Source organism: Zosterops lateralis, assembly GCF_965231275.1.
Source record: "Zosterops lateralis genome assembly, chromosome: 12".
NCBI lineage: Eukaryota > Metazoa > Chordata > Aves > Passeriformes > Zosteropidae > Zosterops > Zosterops lateralis.
In genome coordinates, this window is record NC_139772.1 from 1,643,311 (window position 1) to 1,662,846 (window position 19,536).

A 19,536-nucleotide genomic window follows, 5' to 3' on the forward strand; every position below is an offset into this window, starting at 1 on the left:
GGAATCCATTGGGACCCTCAGGGCCCCCAAATATTATTCCCTAAATTAGGGGGATTTATCAGATTTTATGGTACCAGGCAGGGCAGAGCCCCCCAGTCACACACCAGTGGGATACTGGTTTCACTGGTGCTCCCCCAGGACACAGAGCAGCTTTTCCATGCCCCAAAAACAAACCCCTAAAATGTGGGATGCAGATCCCCCTCCACAAAGCGAGGGAGATACAACAGAAGAGAACAGGAAAAGTTAAAATTGGTTATCAAAATATTTTATTTCAGGGAGATCCCTCCAAAAAAAAAAAAAAAAAAAAAAAAAAAAAAAAAAAAAGAAAAAAAAAGAAAAAAAAAGAAAAAAAAGAAAAAAAAAAAGAAAAAAAATAACCAAATCAAAACAAAAAAAGGAAAATTCAAAGGAAGAAGGACCCTCCTGGCAGACGGACATGCCCACAACACCTGCAGGGCTCCTGGGAAATCAACTGAACCGATCCCCTGCTCCAAAGAAACGACAGGTCATTCCCGAGGGGACTGAGGCAGGAATATATATAATAATTCTTTTTCCTGGGGGAGGAGAGGGGGGCGTTGCCAGCAGTTCACAGCAGTTTTCGGCTCTCTGGGCACACGGGACTAGAAACTGCATTGCTGAAGACACTCAACACACAGCAGGGCTAAACTAGGAGAATACAACTCGAGGCTAGCAAAGAGGAGAGGGGACACAGGAGGAGTGGGAGCACCCCACGGGGCTGGAGTCCTCTGTGCACAATTTACAGGCTCCGGAGCCCTCCCGGAGCCAATTCCTCGTGGGTCTTTTAATTTTTTTCCCCAGCTGGACAAAAAAAAAAAAAGAAAAAAAACAACCCAAAAAAACCAACTTTCCTTAATTTTTTTCATTTTGTGTTGCACGTGTGTGTGTGTGTTGGGGGGGTTTGTTTTTTTTTTCCTTAAAAAGAACAGCGGCCGAAACCAAAAGACGAGAGAGGAACTGCAAAATCCCAAAGCGACCGCGATTTTTTTTTTTTTTTTTTTTGGGTTTTTTGTTGTTTTGTTTTTTCTTTTCCCACTATTTATAAAAACATCAAACAGTCACTAAAGGGGGCACGGCCCACTATACTTTTCCTGGGATTTTGGCCCTTTTGCGGGCGATGGCGTCTTCCACCGCCTTGAGCTGCTTCAGGAGCTCCTCCCGCCGGGACAGGGTGCTGGATTTGCTGCCCTTGGCCCCCGCAGGGCCCGGCTCCGTGGCCTTGCCTGGCACACTTGTGACTTTGCTGGAGCTCTTGGATTGAGGGGACAGCTGGCGTTTCCTGTGGGGAGAGAGGGAGGAGAGGTCAGAGGAGTTGGGAATGTCCCGAAGGCTCTGCGGGGATCTGAGATGGAGCACTCTGAGCCCTGCTCTCCACACTGAAATGGTGAAATTTGGGTGAGAAAAGACTTTAAAAACCATCTCTTTCCACGGGTAGGGACAGCTTTCACCAGTCCACGTTATCCCAACCAAATAATCTCTTTCCACGGGCAGGGACAGCTTTCACCAGCCCAGGTTATTCCAACCTGGCCTTGGAATAACAAGGTGGGAATTGTTATCCCCTCCAGGGATGGGGCAGCCACAGCTGCTCTGGGAATCCTGTGCCAGGGCCTCCCCACCCTCACAGGAAGGATTTCTCCCCAATTTCTGAGCTAAACTAAAATATCAGGAAGTGCCACATGTAACACACAGCTCCAGGAGCAGGTGGGAGAAAAGAGGTTGGAGACAGGAAGTGGCCTTGGGTTGAAAACTGGCTGAAACAGTAAAAAGCCAGCTACATTCCATGGGGATTCCCTGGATTGAATTCAGTGCCAGCTCGTGGCTGCAGTGGAGACCCAGAGGGGAAGAGCAGCCCTGGAGCATCCCCTCAATTCCCAATTCAGCCCTTTCCCTGGATGTTTGCTCCCAGAGATCCTTGCAGAGGATCCACAACCCTCGAGCCCCCAGGGCACTGGGATATTCCCAGCACTGCAGGAATTTGGCTGAGCTGGTCACCAGGATGGCAAAGTGCAAAGTCAGGGCTGTCAGGGCTCTGCCCCATGCAGGGGACACTTCTGAATATGCCACAGCAGCTGAGGCTGTGCCAGGCTGGGAAAAGCAAAATCAGACACTGGAACCAGGTGCCAGGAGGAGCTGGGCAGGGGGAAGGGGTTGCACTCATTAACACTGTGCTAACGAGCTGCAGAGGCACTGGCTGAGCTCACTCCTGACCCACTTGGCTCCTGGTGCTCCTGCTCTTCTCTCCCAGCTGGAATAGCCAAGCTGGAGGCTCTGCAGGAAGCCCTGGCACCTCTGGCACCTGCCCAGGCAGCTCCTCGTGCTGTGCTCCATGGCAACTGCAACTGCTGGCCTGGGAGAGCCTGGGAGAGCCTGGAGCAGGGCTGGAGGGCTGCAGGAGCAGGGATGGAGCCCCTGGAGGAGTGTGAGGCCCAGCAGAAGCAGCAGCACTCACCTGTCTGCCTGTGCAGGGGAAGGTTTTGGGTTCTGGCCCCGCTGCCGCTCCTGTTTGGGGGATGAGACTCTCCCGGTCGCTTTCCTATCTCGAGAGGCTGGAGAGAGAGAAAAAGGACATTCCTTTATTTTCCTGCTTGTCCCCAAGGCACAGGTCACCCCCTGCCTGCAGTGATTGACCACATCATGCAAAAAAATAAAAAAAAGCAGCTGGAAAAACCTCACAGTGTTCTCCCTGCACCTCAGGGGGAGCCAGGCAGGGCTGTCCCCACAGTCACCTGTACACAGCACCTTCCTCACCCTCCAGCTGCTGCAATAAGGCTGTTCCATGGGCATTTGGTGCCTGCAGAGCTGCTGGCTCTGCCCTGGCGGTTCACAGGGTGCATTGGCTCCAGCAGTGACAGGTGAGGGCAGCTCTGCTGCTTTCGGAGCCAGCGGGGCCTCCCCCGAGGCAGCAGCACCCCTGTGTTTGTGCAGCACAGCTCAACTGCCAGGCCCTGCCCCAGTGGAGCTGCCCTGGGCACTCAGGGATGCTGGGGAGCAGCTGGGTTATCCCAGGAACACAGAGGAAATTGTACCTGGAAGGCAGCCTGTGGAGCTGCTGCCCTGCACTGACCTCAGCTGGAGCAGCAGCAGAGGTGCCCAGGCCCCTGTGTGTGCCAGGACATCCCTCTGCTCCTCAGGAGGGACACTGGGACAGGCTCAGCCCACACACAGGGGCAGGTTACAGAAGAGGTGACACACCTGGGCCACCACCACTGACCAGTTTGGTGCTGGGATGTTGAGGGGCTCAGTCCCAACCCAGCCAAGTGTTCTGCCATTGGATTTGGGGCTCCCTGGCGTGGACTCCCCATCCCTGGAATGTCCAAGGTCAGGTTGGATGAGGCTTGGAGCAACCTGGGATAGTGGAAGGTATCCCTGATCTTTTGGTTCCTTCCAGCCCAAACCAATCTGTGCTTCCATGATTTGCTACAGCTTTGAAATTGCCTTTTAACAAAAATCAGAGGATGACACCAATGCCTCTCTAAGAAAGTGTGCTGGCCTGGCCCTGTCACTCGTGTGTGAACCAGACCCCAGTGAACTTCAACCTGGGGCAGTCCCTCGCAGGCTGCCCTTGCAGGAGGTGAATGTTGCAGGTTATTAGCACAGAGCTTCTGCTGGCTGGCACCCAGAGTCAACAAGATCCACCTACAGCTGAGCCACCAGGGAAAACAACATCACGTGGCAGCCCCAACGTCACCAGCAGCCACCTCTGGCTGCCAACTCCCCCCCACACCCCCCTGTGCCCCTTGGCAGCCACAGCAGAGGCTGCAGGGTGGCACTGAGCTCCCTGGCTGTGGCTGCCAGCTCGGTTTTATGAGCTGTTCCTGCTGCTGGGGGAGGATTGAGGCCCAGGAGAACACTTGGAAAGCCCAGCTCTTTCTAAACATCCAGGGCAGAGCGGGTTGTGTCACCCCGAGGTGGGGCAATCAGCTCATTGCCCAGGCTGGGTGATGCAGGCAGGGATTGCATCCCTCCAGCCCAGCCTTTCGAAGCATGGCAGGGACAGCTCCCCTGGGATGCACTGGGATACAGGGCTGGGAAAACTCCAGGATGCACTAAAGGAAACTCCTGTGACTCAGAATTGTGGAATGGCTGAGCTCTGGAAGGGATCTTTAGCATCATCCTTAGCCCAGCACCACCATGGTCACCACTAACCCTGTCCCCAGGTGCTACAGCCACGTTTTTTGTGGATCCACATGTTTTTTGAACACTTCCAGGGATGAGGACTCCCTCCTGACCAATCTGTTCCAATTCTTTCTGGGAAAACATATTTCCTAATATCCAACCTAAACCTGATTTCCAGAGCCACATCCAAGGGCAGCAGCAGCTGTGGGGTGGATGTGGAGGTGAGAACTCTTACCTTCATAGCCAAGGGTGGGTTTTTTTTTGGAGAGGATTTACAGGGACACAGTGGAGTCACACTGGGCACAATGTGCCCCTGGGACAGCGTGACCTCTGCTGTGTTTTTTGCAGCAGCACAGTCAACACCCCCCCTTTATCTGGTGCCAATCCCACTCTGAGGTGTTGGGATGCCTGCAAAGGACCTTTCCAGCTGTTGGAAAGCAGAAACCCGGGCTGGCTGATGCCTCACCTCTGTCAGGTGACAGGTTGGCCCGTTTGGCTGGAGGAGAGGTTGGCCTCTCTTTGTCTCCTGGCTCGTATCTCTTCCTGCTTCCTTTGTCAGCTGCCTGCAATGGAATTGTAACAATGGAGCTGAGCAGCCACTTCCCTCTGGAGAGGGAAACAGGCACAGCCATTCCCTGGGATGTGCTGCCTGCCTCCTGCAAACACCTTTCCCAATAAACTCTGCACACACCACCAGTCCCAGCCATCCCTGAATCCACCAAATTCCCAACCACCAGAAGCTGACAGCAACACCCCCCTGCACTGGGGTTAAGGCTGTACTGATTTCAGAATAGGAACAGGAAAACAGCAGCTTTTTTGGGATTTTTTTTTCCCCCAGCAGCACCAAGGATAGCAGATGTGAAGGAGGCATGTGGAGCCGTGCCTTTTCCAGGCTGTCATGTGTCACTGCACACTCCTCCCTCCAGAGCAGCTTCCTGCCTCTGATAAAGCCTCCTCACGTCAGAGCACAGGGAAGTAGAGAAATCTGCAGCCTCAGACTGTGCCGGGGAATTTGGGCTGGCAGAGCAAAATATCAAAAACAGGAACCTGCCCACGTGACGGGGCCAACACCCTGCCCCAGCACCAAACCCCATAAGGCCCAACTCCCCCACACGGGCTGCGGGTTGGGATCTGCAAACAGGATCAGAGGGGAGGGGAAGAGCCAGGTGGGCACTCCGGGGAGCTGAGGCACTTGTCCCTTTCTCCCCCTGGGCTCTGTGTGCCTGGCTGTCCCCAGCCTGCTGCCCTGTGGCTCCCAGAGCATCTCCCAGCGGGAAAGGCCCCGGCACACGCGGGACCTTCGAGCAAGAGGGGAAGAGCCTGGAAGCTGCAGCAGGAATGTGCCCCAGGGGAGCCGCCAACACAGTCCCAAAGTGAAGCCACCACAGGGTGTGTGCTGCCAGACTGGTTCTGTGTGCCGCCCTCCAAGCCAGCCCCAGACCTTCCTGGCTGAGCTCAGCCCAACAGCTCCGAGCCTGGAGCTCTTCTTTCGCTGGGAACCATCCCCTTCCTGCCAGGATCAACCCCAATCCAGCTGGGATCCATCCCTTTCCTCCTGGGATCAATCCCATTCCAGCTGGCATACATCCCCTTCCTCCTGGGATCAATCCCATTCCAGCTGGGAACCATCCCCTTCCTGCCAGGATCAATCCCATTCCAGCTGGGATCCATCCCCCTCCACTTCTCAGGCCCCCAGGAGCAGGGAATCCCAAATCCCAGCCCTCAGGAAGCCCCACCTTGTTCAGGAGGGTCAGTTTGATCTCCTTGTGCCCGCTGAAGCTGCCCTGCTGTGCCTGGGGGGCCGAGGGCTGCTGGCCCTGGGGCGGCTGCTGGGATTTGCTTCCTGGGGTGGGCTTGGCTGATTTCAGGAGCTGAGCGGGCACATCCCGTTTCCTCTTCTCCTCTTTAGCACTGTCTTCTTTTTTGGACTTTCCTGTTGAAAGCAGAGAGCACAAGTGGTGATTGGGAATGGTTGGTGTTGCCTGCTCTCCCTTTGGGCAAGAGGATGCTGCTCCAGGGATGGAAAAGCCCACAGCAGTTAACTCAGGTCGTGGGCCTGGGGTTAAGGGATTCAGGAAACCAGCACTTCCCATTGAGAGGAGCAGAAAAGACAAAGGAAAGACAAACAACAAAAGGCTTTTTACACCACAGGTCTGGAACGAGCAGAGGAAGAGAAACGTGACACTGGAGCTGTCCAGATTTACATCACCTTCAACGGGTGAAGGAGAACAGGGTGAGGGAGAGGCAGAACTGCCAGGCACGAAAAAGGATGAGACAACCAGAGGCACAGGGATGGAAGGACGTGGATCTTAATTTCCTCCACAGCCTCCTTTCTCCACAGCACCTCCGAGCTCCTGTGTCGCCTGTACTCAGCAATTCCCCCAGAGCCCACAGCATTCCCAGGGAAAGATCTCTACTCCTCCAAAGACTCCCTGGAGGAATAAACCCCCACCAAAGCAGGTGCCTGTACCTTTCTTCTGCTGTGCCGGGGTGGGGGAGCGGGAGCTGGCCGAGGACACGGGGCTGGCCAGGTCGGCGTACATGTCCTCGGAGTCGGCGCTGCGCACGGAGCTGCTGCTGGACGAGGCACTGGACACGGAGGAGACGCTGCTCACGCTCAGGGACCTGCCAAGAACACACAGCTTGTCACTCTCCAGGCCTTTTTTTGGCGTTTCCCTGCATGGCTGGATGTTTAGGGAGCTCGGCAGGGAATGACACACTGAGGTTGGGTGTCCTGGGGTGATGCTGGTTTATGAAAAATTCCAAAGCTGTTGGGTGCAGGCCTAGAAAGTGATGATTATTTATAGCCAGGATTAAAGGAATGTGTAAACAGGTCACTGTTTGCCCAGGAAAACAAGGAGTGGAAGCAGGGAGTGCTCTGGCACATCCAGGTCAGTGTTACAGCTCAGGGCAAGGGTTCCCTGGCGGGGTTTCTGCTGTTGGCACAGAGCCACTGTCACGACTGATAACAGGGAGATGTCTCTAAGGTGGAATTCTCCTATCAAGACCTATCCCAGGAAGTGTTCAAGCCAGGCTGGATAGGGTTGGAACAGCTTGGTCTAGTGGAAGATGGCAGAGAGTTGGACTGGATGAGCTTCAAGCTCCATTCCAAGCCAAACCATCCCAGTCCATGAATATTCAGGCAGCCTCTCCAGCCTGTTCCACAGGCCACGCCGACCTGCTCTGCCAGCAAGGCCCAGGCTCCCTGGCTGGAAGCTGCACTGGGATGACTGAAGGGACTGTGGCAGCTCCAGCCCAGACCAACCCTCTGCAGCCTCTACCCCCTGGCAGCAGGAGCTGAGTTCTGAGAGGTCTCATGGGTTGTTCCAGCGGTGCCAGGATGAGGCAGGAACTCCTCCAGGCTGGCCCAGCAGGGCTGGTGTGGGCACACAGTGCATTTCCCACATTTCCCCCTTCCCACAGGAGCAGCACAGGCAGCCCCAGCGTGCTCACATTTCCCATCCATGCCCTGGTGCTCTCTGAAGCTCTTGCATCACCCCTGGCTGAGCTGATGGATGTGACAAGCACGGAGTAAACAAGCCGGATTTCCGTAAAATAACGCGGATGTTGAACCTCGGAGTCCCACAGAGTTCACAAATGAGGATTTGCAGCTGCTCAGAGCCAAATCCTGCTCCATCCACTGGTTTTACACCCCTGTGCCAGGGAAGTGTTGTGTTTCAAGGCTCTGCCTCTGAGGATTCAGGGAATCCTCTGTGTGAAGAGATGAAAAAAATCCTGAAGGAGTGACCTGAGAGTGGTTTGTTTCTCTTTGCTGGAAGGAGTTTGCTGTTTACACATCCCACAGACCAACAGACTTGGAACTATTGACTTGGGGCTAAACACAAAGGAACTGGACCTGCAACTTTGCCAGCAAAGGAAAAATATCATTAGCTGGGGTAATTTAGGGATTTTCTGACCTCCCTCTCTCGACAGGCCAAACATCTCCCCTGAGGACACGCAGGAACCAGAGGCAGGAGAGGCTCAGGAGAGCCAAGCTCCATAGCCTGAAACTGTTCATTTGTGCTTTAATTAGGATGTGGGATCACCCTGGCCAGAAGGGGTTGTTCTGGTCACCATTTAGGTTAAATGGGTACTTGGACACACATGACAGGATTATTTCCTTGAATAAACCACAAGGGAATTATCAGGGAATCGTGGAATTGTTTGGGCTGGAAGGGATGTTAAAGATCATCCAGTTCCAACCCCAACACCTCCCAAAAGACCAGGCTGCTTCAAGTCCTGTCCAAATTGGCCTTGGACACTTGCAGGGATGGGGCAGCCACAGATTCTCTGGGCAACCTGTTCCCTCACAGGGAAGCATTTTCCCCAAATATCCCATCTAAATATCCCCTCTATCAGTTTAAGGCTATTATGTATTGGTCTATCCTCTCCAACACTGTATTCCCATCACAATTCAGGATTTGGGATCTGTAACACAAACCCCACCTTGTCCCACCTGCAGCTTGTGCTGCTGGAGCTATGAAGAGTTTCCACTACAAGAAACCAAAGCAGGGAACAACAGTCACAATTTCCTGTTAAATAAAAGTCACAAAGGCTCGGGATTGTACCTGGATTTCCTTGACCCAGAGGGAGAGTGGGAAGCTGAGGCAGAGGATGATCTGGAATGAGATCTGGAGAGAGACCGGGACAAGGACCTCGATCGGGAGCTGGACCCGCTGTAGCTGCTGGCACTGCCACTGATGCTGCCACTGATGGTCCTCCTGCAGGGCACACACACCCCTCCCAGAATGAGAATTGTAATGGCAAAGAGAGAGGGGAAAAAAAAACCCAAGAAAAAACCAAAGATTTGCTCAGCACCATCTGATTGACGCCCAGCCCTCCCTGAGGGATGTTGGTCCCTTACAACACTTGGCCCAGTTTGTGTGCTGGGAATGATGGTCTGTGGTGGGGAATATCCCTGGGAATGATGTTCTGTGGTGGGGAATATCCCTGGGAATGATGTTCTGTGGTGGGGAATATCCCTGGGAATGATGTTCTGTGGTGGGAATATCCCTGGGAATGATGGTCTGTGATGGGGAATATCCCTGGGAATGATGGTCTGTGGTGGGAATATCCCTGGGAATGATGGTCTGTGATGGGGAATATCCCTGGGAATGGTGATCTGTGATGGGGAATATCCCTGGGAATGATGTTCTGTGTTGGAGAATATCCCTGGGAATGACGTTCTGTGGTGGGAATATCCCTGGGAATGATGGTCTGTGATGGGGAATATCCCTGGGAATGATGTTCTGTGGTGGAGAATATCCCTGGGAATGATGTTCTGTGGAGGGGAATATCCCTGGGAATGATGTTCTGTGGTGGGAATATCCCTGGGAATGATGGTCTGTGGTGGAGAATATCCCTGGGAATGACGTTCCGTGGTGGGAATATCCCTGGGAATGACGTTCTGTGATGGGGAATATCCCTGTGGCCAGTGTGGTCAGCTGCTGACCCTCCACCACAGCAGATCTGTATGGGACCAAACAGATCTCACACATTCCTTTTTTCTCACTGTGCCACCACCATGAGCAGCAGTTCTCAAAAACGCCTTTTTCCCCACTCCCACCTTGATTTTGCCACATTTCCTTTATTCCACCCACTCCATCCTCTCCCCAGCCTCCACAGGCAAATCAGGAACATTCCACCCCATCTCTCTTCCTCTTTTCTCCCTGCCCCAGGAGACAGATTCCTCCCTTAACCCCGGTAGTCGAGACTAGGATATTCCAGAAGACAGAAACCTGGGATTTGCTGGATCTGCCATGAAACCAAGCCTCACTCCACCCCCCAGCTCTCTCACCTCCTGGGTGGAGTCCTTGTCTGACGTTCCTTCCTCCTGGCTTCCCGATTATCCCCTGGCTTGGCTGGCTCCGGGGCCGCTGTTGTAATTTTCGTGAGTGGCTGAGGGACTGGGAGGGCAGTGAGTTTCTTCACAGATTTCTCCCTGGAAAAACGACAATTTTCGGGTTATCTGATCCCAGGGATGGGCACAGAGCACTCAGGACATCCTCAGAAATTATGTGCTCTGTTTTGTTGTTAATATTCCATAATTCTAGAGATTATGGAATCCTGGAATGGTTTGGGATGGAAGGGACCTTAAAAATCATCCCACTCCACCCCACTCCATGGGACACCTTCCACCATCCCAGGTTACACCAAACCCCATCCAACCTGGCCCTGGTGTGATTCCTGTAGCTACAAACACTTGGCTGCTTCACCAAAACCCAAACACCACGGATTTCCCTAAAGGGATTTGTTCCTCATATTCTCAATCAATTCATCTTTTCAAAGACAAATTACTGTACAACAGCCAATTTTGGAGATAATTTGACTTGTAAATTAACTCCTGAAGCAGACTGGGTGGAAACATTGTTTCTTATCCATTTAATTCCATTATTTTTATCCCAGACACTTACACCTGCTTAAAATTTGCCAGTTAAGCTTCAGAATTAATGAAATGAGCAGAGATAATGCAAAAATTCTCTTTTCAGCTCCAGCACACAGATCAGGAGGCTGCAAAACAGCCAGTGTGTGCAAATATCCTTTGGATCTATCCCTTGGCTTGTGTTTCCTTTGGAAAACTGGATGGGAACCCAACAGCCCTGCAGGAGATGGGAATGGCTCTGGCTCCTCAGCGCTGCCCAATTTGAGGATCAGAGCACCCCAACCTCTGCTCTGACAGCTGGACCCTGCTCAAAGTCTGATCCTGGAATGGTTTGGGTTGGAAACACCTTGAAGATCATACTCCACCCCCTGCCATGGGCAGGGACACCTTCCACTAGTCCAAGGTGCTCCAAGCTTTGTCCAGCCTGGCCTTGGGCACTTCCAGGGATCCAGGGGCAGCCACAGCTTCTCTGGGCACCTGTGCCAGGGCCTCAGCATCCTCACAGAGTAGGATTTCTCCCTGATATCCCATCCATCCCTGCCCTCTGGCAGTGGGAAGCCATTCCCTGTGTCCTGTCCCTCCATCCCTTGTCCAGAGCCCCTTCAGGCCCTGGAAGATCCCAGCTCTGATTTCACACCCATTAACAGGGGAGGAGGTGCTGCCTGCACACACACACAGCTAATTCCTCCTCCTCTGTGCTCAGCATCTGCAGTTATCCCCTGTAAAACACAGGATGAAGCCCATGGCACATCATCCAGTGACAATAATCCCTGGTGTCACCGAACCACCACTGCCAGCAGCACTGGGAAGGAGCAAACACCACCTCAGGGACCTCAGAGAGGAAAAAAAAAACCCAAAAGGCAGGATAACAAGGGACAAGAATTGTGGCAAAGGGGATTGTCCTAAATTCTGGAGAATTCAGGGGGATTCCCATGGTGTCATTTATTTGCAGGTCAGCTTAGAAGGGGTGACATCACTACGGGTGTTGTGTCACCCTCCAACGTCCCCGTGATTTGCCACTGCAGGGTTTGTGAAATAGCAATTTCAGGAATTTAAAAGAGCACCAGGGCTGTCAGAATGTGCCAAACCCAGCTGCACAGAGTCCTGTTTTCATCCGTGTGAACGGCAGCCAGTGTGAAAAGTCAATGAGGCTGAACCATCTCTTTATTCTGTGGATTAACCAAAGCCACAGCAGAGGGAAGAATTTACACTTTCTTACAGCTCCTATTATGTATATTTAGATTATATAAATGTACCTGCACACACAGAACATTCCAGCAGTGAATCATGTGTTCAAACACTTGTATACAGGTAATATTTAAGGATACTTGTACAGTTTAACTTGGATTTAGTAAGTGAAAGTGGCATTATTTAATTAAATTTCGCTAAAGCTAAAGGCCCTTCATTAAAGATTGTCTTTTGTGTTTTTCATTTCTTTCTTATCAGAAATCAGGTTTAGATTATCTCAATCAGGTTTAGAATCCCAGAATGGTTTGGATGGGAAGGGACCTCAAAGATCCTGTTTCACTCCTGCCATGGGGCACCTTCCACTATCCCGGGGTGCCCCAACCTTGGACACTTCAGAGATCCAGGGCCTGCCCACCCTGACAGGAACAATTCCTTCCCAATATTCCATCTAAACCCTTCATTCCTTCAGCTCAAGGCCCCTGAGGGTCAGAAGGGCTTGTCTGGACTCACTTCAGAGGAATCCAGAGGAAGGTGGATCCTTACCCCTTCCCAGGAGGTGGCAATAATTCCCCTTTAGCCTTCGCCAGTGGCTTGTGAGGAGACGGTGTTGGAGAAGGAGAGGGAGAGGATGAGAAGGACCTTGACCTGGAAAAGAAGGAGACATCACTCAGCTTTGGGATTGCAGGAGCTTTTCCTGGCTCTCAGGGCATTCAGCCACCACTCCCTCCAACCCCAGGAACTTGTCCTGAGCTTCTCCTGGGTTTATATTTGGACTCAATGCAACAAAACTTAACTTCTGTCATCAGATGATGGGAAAACTAGGAAATAGAAGAAAGAATAGGATCAGTAGAAGAGAGGAACTCCATGTATTCCACAGCAACACCTGAGGCTGTTTCCATCCTCTCTATTCTCTCCTTAGGGAGAACACACAGGAAACTAAGTAGGATTTTGAGTTTTATGTTCATCACTTTATGTCCTGTAACTCCTAGAGCAGTTCATCCTTTAAACAGCCACAAAACCAAAAGAAACTTGGGAAAAAAGATGAAAAAAATACACCTAAAACCTAATACTGATCTGTAATTTGTGGAACACAAGCAGAAGCTTTATTAAGTGGTGCATCCCAAAGGTGCCAATCCAGGGCAGGAGCTGTTTCCTGAGCCCCTGAGCACACTCCATGTGCTGCTGCTGGGGTGATTCACCCCAGTGCCAAGCCTGGAAGTGCCTTTGTTGTCACAGCCTGACTCCTGTGTGACAGCTCCTCTGGGCTCAGGGTGTTCCTCACTCTGCCACCTCAGGGAGAGGCAGCCAAGGGTGTCACCCACACTGCCACTGTCCTGCCTGGAGCATGGATGGATGGGGAATCTGCTTCCCAGGTGGAACCAGCTCCCAGCTGAGCTTTTCCTAGGAGAAATCAGCCTCCAGAACTCCAGTGTGTGTGTTCTGTGCTCTGCCATCACCTGTGGGATCTGCTCTGGGTGTACCTGTGTGGCTCCAGCTCCTGTCTAAGGAGCCAGTTCTCCTACTTATGGATATTCCAGACTTGGGAAACTGTCTGCAGGGGCAAGGAAGTTGTAGAGGAATAAATCTTAATCAGCATGGGACACTGGATTGCTACTTTGAAGTGTCAGAGCTATCACAAGTCACAGCTGCTTTAATAAAGAAACGGCCTCTTGAAACAGAAATTCCAGCGCCACAGAAAAGAGATGCTGCTGAACTCCTTCCAATCAGAAAATGCAAATGATGGGAATGTTAATCCACCACAGGCATGGGAAAGAGCCCAGCCACAACAGCACTGCACCCGTGGGTGGGAGCACTGGGGAGAGGAGGGGGTGGCTGACAGATCTTCCTTCATCCCACAACCGCAGCCTCTCTCACTCAGCCAAGCACTTGGAACAGTTTATTTTACCAAACAGCAAAAAGGAACTGTCAGGAAACATTTGGAAACCATCCCACCAGTGGTTCCCAGTGCCAGGAGCCTCTACCTGGACCTGCTGCCTGAGAAAGAGCTGTGCCTGGAGGAGCGACTGGAGTAGGAGCTGTAGGAGGAGGATCTGGAGCGCGAGCGGGAGGAGCCGGACCCAGAGTAGGTGGATGAACGAGAAGAGGACCTGGAAGAGAAATATTAAAGTTCAGAGTTTCTTGAAAAGAGAAATATTGAAATTCAGAGCTTCCAGAAAAGCCCCCAAAGTCTTGTTTCCAAAGATGTTTTTCCCAAGTTCTGCTCCAAACCCCACCAGCGTTCTCCTTGGGGAACTGTCAGGATTTACAGCCTCTCCTCAAATCCCTTTTTTCTTTCAGGGAGGATCTTGTTGTTGTTATTCTCTTTGCACCCTTAAATAAGCCTCCCTTCCTTTAATTACTGATTTTCCCTTCTTTTTGGGAACTGCTTTCATGTATTTTGTGCCTTTTCACTGGACAATCCCCTGACTGGGTGCAGTGATCCCAGCAGGAAAATCTCCTTCAGGAGGGCTCTGGCTTTTAGATGTCTATCTCCAATTGAACGTGTTCTTCATTCCTCCTGGATACCTCCCCCTTCTCTCAGGAGCTTCAAGTTCAAGCATTTAAAAGGAAATTGATCCAGTTTGTGCCTTGAGGCTCCCTGATTCAGAGAGTTTCTTTCTGAAAAGTGGTTTTTATCTTAATTTTGGGTGGTTTCCAAGCCCCATTCTGGCCCTCCAAGGCTCTGTTGAACCTCCACCATCCCAGTTCTCCCAGCAGCATCAACCTGCTCTTACTGGAGCGAGCTTAACTCCTCCCTCCATCCATCCCTGAGCAACCAGGACCAAATTTTAACAGCTCCCAGTTTTTGCTGCTCCTGTTGAGGTCAGTTTTCATCCAGGTGAGCTGCTATCACACAGAGTGCACAGAGTGCTGGGGTAACTGGGCAGAAACATCTTGGTATTTGTGCTAAACCAGCACATCCAGCTCTAAATCACTGCAAAAGTGGCTTTGCCAAGGATTTGCCTTATCCTGATGGTCCAACAGTCACAGCACAGCTCCCAGAGCTCCCTGCCTGCTTTGGCTCCCACCTCACTGTGTGTCCTGAGCAGCAAGTCTTGGACTGCTTCCCAAAAGATAAAAACATGTAATGGTTTGGTTTGAAAGGGATGGTTAAAGATCCTCAAGGATCATCCTGCAGCTCCACTGTGTCATAGCACAGCTCCCACAGCTCTCTGTCTGCCTTGGCTTCCACCTCACTGTGTGTCTCCTCAGCAGCAAGTCTTGGACTGCTTCCCCAAAAGATAAAACCATGGAATGGTTTGGTTTGGTTTTGTAGGGATGGCTAAAGACCCTCAAGGATCATCCTCCACTCCACTGTCACAGCACAGCTCCCACAGCTCCCCGCCTGCTTTGGCTCCCACATCACTGTGTGTGTCTTGAGCATCAAGTCTGCTTCCCCAAAAGATAAAACCATGGAATGGCTCAGTTGGGAAGGGATGGTTAAGGATGCTCCCAAAAGTTAAAACCACGGAATGGTTTTGAAGGGATGGTTAACGATCCTCAAGGATCATCCTCCACTCCCCTGTCACAGCACAGCTCCCACAGCTCCCTGCCTGCTTTGGCTCCCACCTCACTGTGTGTCCTGAGGAGCAAGTCTTGGGCTGCTTCCCCAAAAGACAAAACCATGGAATTGTTTGATTTGAAAGGGATGGTTAAAGATCCTTAAGGATCATCCAGCTCCACTGGGCTTCCACCATCCCTGGGATGCACAACCTGCCTGGAAAACCTGTCCCAAACACCTCCACACCTTCCCTGGCTGTGAAGGAGCCCCATCCCATCCAGGCTCACCTGGAGGAGCCAGAGGCAGACGCTGAGGACGCCGAGGTTTTCCGGCGCCTCCGTGCCCGGCTGGGGGACACGGACACCCCCAGTTTCTTTTTGGGGGATTTGGATCGGCGCCAGGGATCCTTCCACTCGTCAGCACGTTTGGATGGGGCACTGCCCAGGGCTGGGGCCTCCTTGTCCTTCTTTGGTGCCTCGGGCTGGCGGCTGCAAAATGAGGAGGAGGTCAGCAGATGGGATTTTGGGGGGTTCAGAAAGGTAGGAACTGGAAAATCCCAGAAATTATAAATATATTGTAATAAAATGTATTAAAAAATATAGAGGAAAACAAGGAGGAGGTCAGCAGTTGGGGTTTTGGGGGGTGCAGAAAGGTAGGAACATGAGGGACAATGGAAAATCCTAGAAATTATAAATATATTGTAATAAAATGTATCAATAAATATAGAGGAAAACAAGGAGGAGGTCAGCGGCTGGGATTTTGGGGGGTTTGGAAAGGTAGGAATGGGAAAATCCCAGAAACTATAAATATATGATAACTTGTAATTATAATATAGTATTATATAAATATAATTTATAATAATTATATTATATTATTTATAACTTATGAATAAACATACATGGAAAACAAGGAGGAGGTCAGCAACTGGGATCTTGGGGGGTTTAGAAAGGTAGGAACGGGAAAATCCCAGAAATTATAAATATATTATAATTTATAATTATAATATTATATTATATAAATATAATTTTAAAACATTATATAATATAAATATAATTTATAATAGTATTATATTATTTATAACTTATGAATAAACATACATGAAAAACAAGGAGGAGGTCAGCAGCTGGGATTTTGGAGGGTTCGGAAAGGTAGGAATGGGAAAACCCCAGAAATTATAAATATATTATAATTTATAATTATAATATTATATAAATATAATTTTAAAACATTATATTATATAATATAATTTATAATATATTATATTATACTTATATAATAATATATTATATTATACTTTTATTATATTATACTATATTATTTATAACTTATGAATAAACATACATGGAAAACAAGGAAGAGGTCAGCAGCTGAGATTTTGGAGGGTTCAGAAAGGTAGAAATGGGAAAATCCCAGAAATTATAAATATACTATGATTTATAATTTATTAATATAGCAAAATATTATATAGATAATATTATTCATATAATTTATTATTATAATATATACAGTAATAAATATTATCTAAATAATATTAATAATATATAGTATATAATATATAATATGTAATATGCAATATGCAGTATAACATAACAAATGTTATATAAATAATTATATAAATAATATAATATAATATAATATAATATAATATATAAATAGACATATAGGAAAACAAGGAGGAGGTCAACAGTTGGGATTTTTGGGGGGTTTAGAAAAGTAGATACATGAGGGATGGGAAAAATCCCAGCAATTATAAATATATTATAATTTAAAATTTATTGACATGATATAATTTATAAATAAACATACAGGAAGACAAGGAGGAGGTCAGTCCAAGGACTGGACACAAACAAGAGGGAAGGGAATGGCAAACCATAAACCAGCCTGGGTTACCCCTGGTTATCTCAAACTCCACCAAACCAGGTGCTCAGCCAGGCCTCACTCCCTTCCCTTTTTTCCTCCCTGAAAATAATTCAGGACCAACTTTTCAGCACCTGCACCAGACACTTCCTTGAGCGCTCCAGGATGAGTTTCTTGAGGCTGAGACTTTATTGCCTCTCTTATCTCTGGGTGATTTAACCTGGAATTTTTCCTTGTCCTCGCTCTAACCTGCGCTCAACTCTTCAATTACCTGCTTCTAACCCTCTCCCTGGGGTTTCAGGCAGAGTTTATGAGGGATTAAAGCTTTTAGAAGTCTCCCGCACTCAGCAAATTAGCAGGACAATGATGCATTTATTCCTTTGTTCAAACCAGTGAGTTCTCTGGGAATTTGGGGAAGGAAAGGCCCCTTCCCCTTGGGTTCAGCCAGTACCACCCCATTACTCACAGCACTGAAGCAACCACTCCCCACACACAACTTCCTCTACCTTTTTGAGATAAAAAAAGCCACCTCCAAGTTTTCTAATAATTCCAGGAACACTTCAACAAACCCCAGGATAATGAAAGCTCTTGGTCAGGAGCCTGTCCTTTGAAGACTTCACACCTCACAGGAGCCTCATCCCCTCCTTTTTTTGGCAGAGTTTCCTCTTCCCCAACCCAGGACTGGGATGTGCTGACCTAAAAATCCAGCATCTGACTCTTTCCTTATCTCTGCTGATGTAAAAGCAGTTTTACTCTTTGTCCCACAACTCCCTTGGAATATTCAGAGGAAAACCCCTCCTTTCACCTTCACCCCTCCCACAAATCTCATTCCAGCAGAGGAGAACTGGATTCCTCCATCCCACACAGGAGGGCTGAGTGCCTGGGGAGGGGTCCCAGGCAGGGCTATGGCTCAGTTTTATTCCCCAGCAGCCTCATTCCATCCTCCCCCTTTCCAAAACACTCTGTTTAATTCACCATGGAGTATCTGCAGGGCATTGCTCAAGTTTTCCAAGCCACAATTCCATGAGTATTTCATCTCAGAGGAACACCACCACTTGGAATGTGGGGTTGAGACACACTGGGCCTATTCTTTATAACCTTAAATAGTCCAAGCTGGGCTCAAATCCATATGAACCCATTTGGAATTGCCAGTTTAACCTCTGGAATATCCTCAAATCAACCAAGTGCAGAGAGAGAAGGAAAGGAAGACTGGGAAAAGCCTCCACACCCTGCAGGAGGCAGCAGGATAAAGAGCAAGGAAAGGAGGAGAGGAAGAAGAGAAAGGAAAACCATGTGAGGCTGCTGATGGATAATGCCCCATATCCTGATCCAATGTCCCTTCCCATGGGATTGCAGCCTGTCAGCTTTGGGAGATGAAAGGGGAATATTCTGCTGCCACAGGTGGGCGGAGAGGCAGCTTAATCCAGGATAAAACCGCTGGAGAAGTTTCTCCTGCAGTGTCCAAAATGACAAATCTAGAAAGCAAGAGCTGTGTCAGGGAGGTTTAGGATGGATTTAGGAAAAGGTTTTTCCCTCAGAGGGTGCTGGGCACTGCAAAGGCTCCCCAGGGAATGGGCACAACCCTGAGGCTGCCAGAGCTCCAGGAGAGTTTGGACACTGCTCAGGATTGGATTTTGAGGTGTCTTGGCTGAAGATCCCTGTGTGTCCCACCAGCTCAGGATACTCCACGAGTCCATGAACCACGGAATACCTTTGTGCCTCCCCAGGCTCAACTCCCTCCTGACCGAGTTTTCAGAAAGAAAAGCATCCTGCAGGATTTATTCTCCCTTAAAACCAACCCAAACTCCCATCCAACAGCACATCCTGGGAGCTGGAACCACTCCAGCTGAACTCCAGAGGCGCCAGCTGGGAGCAGGGATGACTCTGAAAGCAAATCTCATTTACTTGCACCCATTACCTGGTTTGATGCAATTCCCTGGGGATGAAGTCACTTTCTGGAAGAAAGGTTTGGAAAACCACAACAGAAAGGCTCGTTTTGGGGTGTGCTCAGCTTTTTGACTCAGCACTAAATGTTACAGACAAGGAAGATGCTGCTCCTGTCAGGACAATTTCAAAGCCTTTCCTCAGAGCTTCCAACGTGTGGCATCACCAAAGGAACTCGTTCGACCTAAAGCTGGGATGTGATGCTGCTGGATTAATTTTCTCCAGTGGAATTCAGGAGGTAGAATGGAAAGTGAGCTGGAGCAGATCCCTAGAGGAACATCTCAGTCACAGCCTGGACAAGCCTCATGGCTTGGAGATGAGAAGGGAAGATTTCTCACTTTCCCTCTCACAGCCAGGTCATTTTGGGCTGGAGCTGGGGCTTGGTGGAGTTCACAGCTCCTTAATTCAATAAATTAAAAAATAAGAATGGTTTTGCTGCTGGCTTAGGGAGATCAACCTGCCCACAGCAGGAGCTGAGCCATGGTGAAAAGGAGGGAAGAATTCCAGAATTCCAGGGCTGGTGAGCCAT

At 49.8% G+C, this 19,536-nt stretch overlaps 1 protein-coding gene across 1 annotated transcript in view; it reads right to left on the minus strand.

Annotated features, from left to right (window-relative positions):
* Window positions 1–286: 286 nt before the first annotated feature.
* ZC3H18 (zinc finger CCCH-type containing 18) overlaps window positions 287–19,536 on the minus strand; it is a 46,189-nt gene continuing 26,939 nt past the window's right edge. The window contains exons 11-20 of the mRNA XM_083870026.1: window positions 15,494–15,694; window positions 13,687–13,812; window positions 12,248–12,349; window positions 9,932–10,075; window positions 8,703–8,855; window positions 6,605–6,759; window positions 5,871–6,067; window positions 4,601–4,697; window positions 2,468–2,564; window positions 287–1,297 (exon numbers count right to left, since the gene is read on the minus strand). Of these exons, the coding sequence (XP_083726152.1) occupies window positions 1,099–1,297; window positions 2,468–2,564; window positions 4,601–4,697; window positions 5,871–6,067; window positions 6,605–6,759; window positions 8,703–8,855; window positions 9,932–10,075; window positions 12,248–12,349; window positions 13,687–13,812; window positions 15,494–15,694 (1,471 nt within the window). The 3' untranslated portion in view covers window positions 287–1,098. The remainder of the gene's footprint in view (window positions 1,298–2,467; window positions 2,565–4,600; window positions 4,698–5,870; window positions 6,068–6,604; window positions 6,760–8,702; window positions 8,856–9,931; window positions 10,076–12,247; window positions 12,350–13,686; window positions 13,813–15,493; window positions 15,695–19,536) is intronic.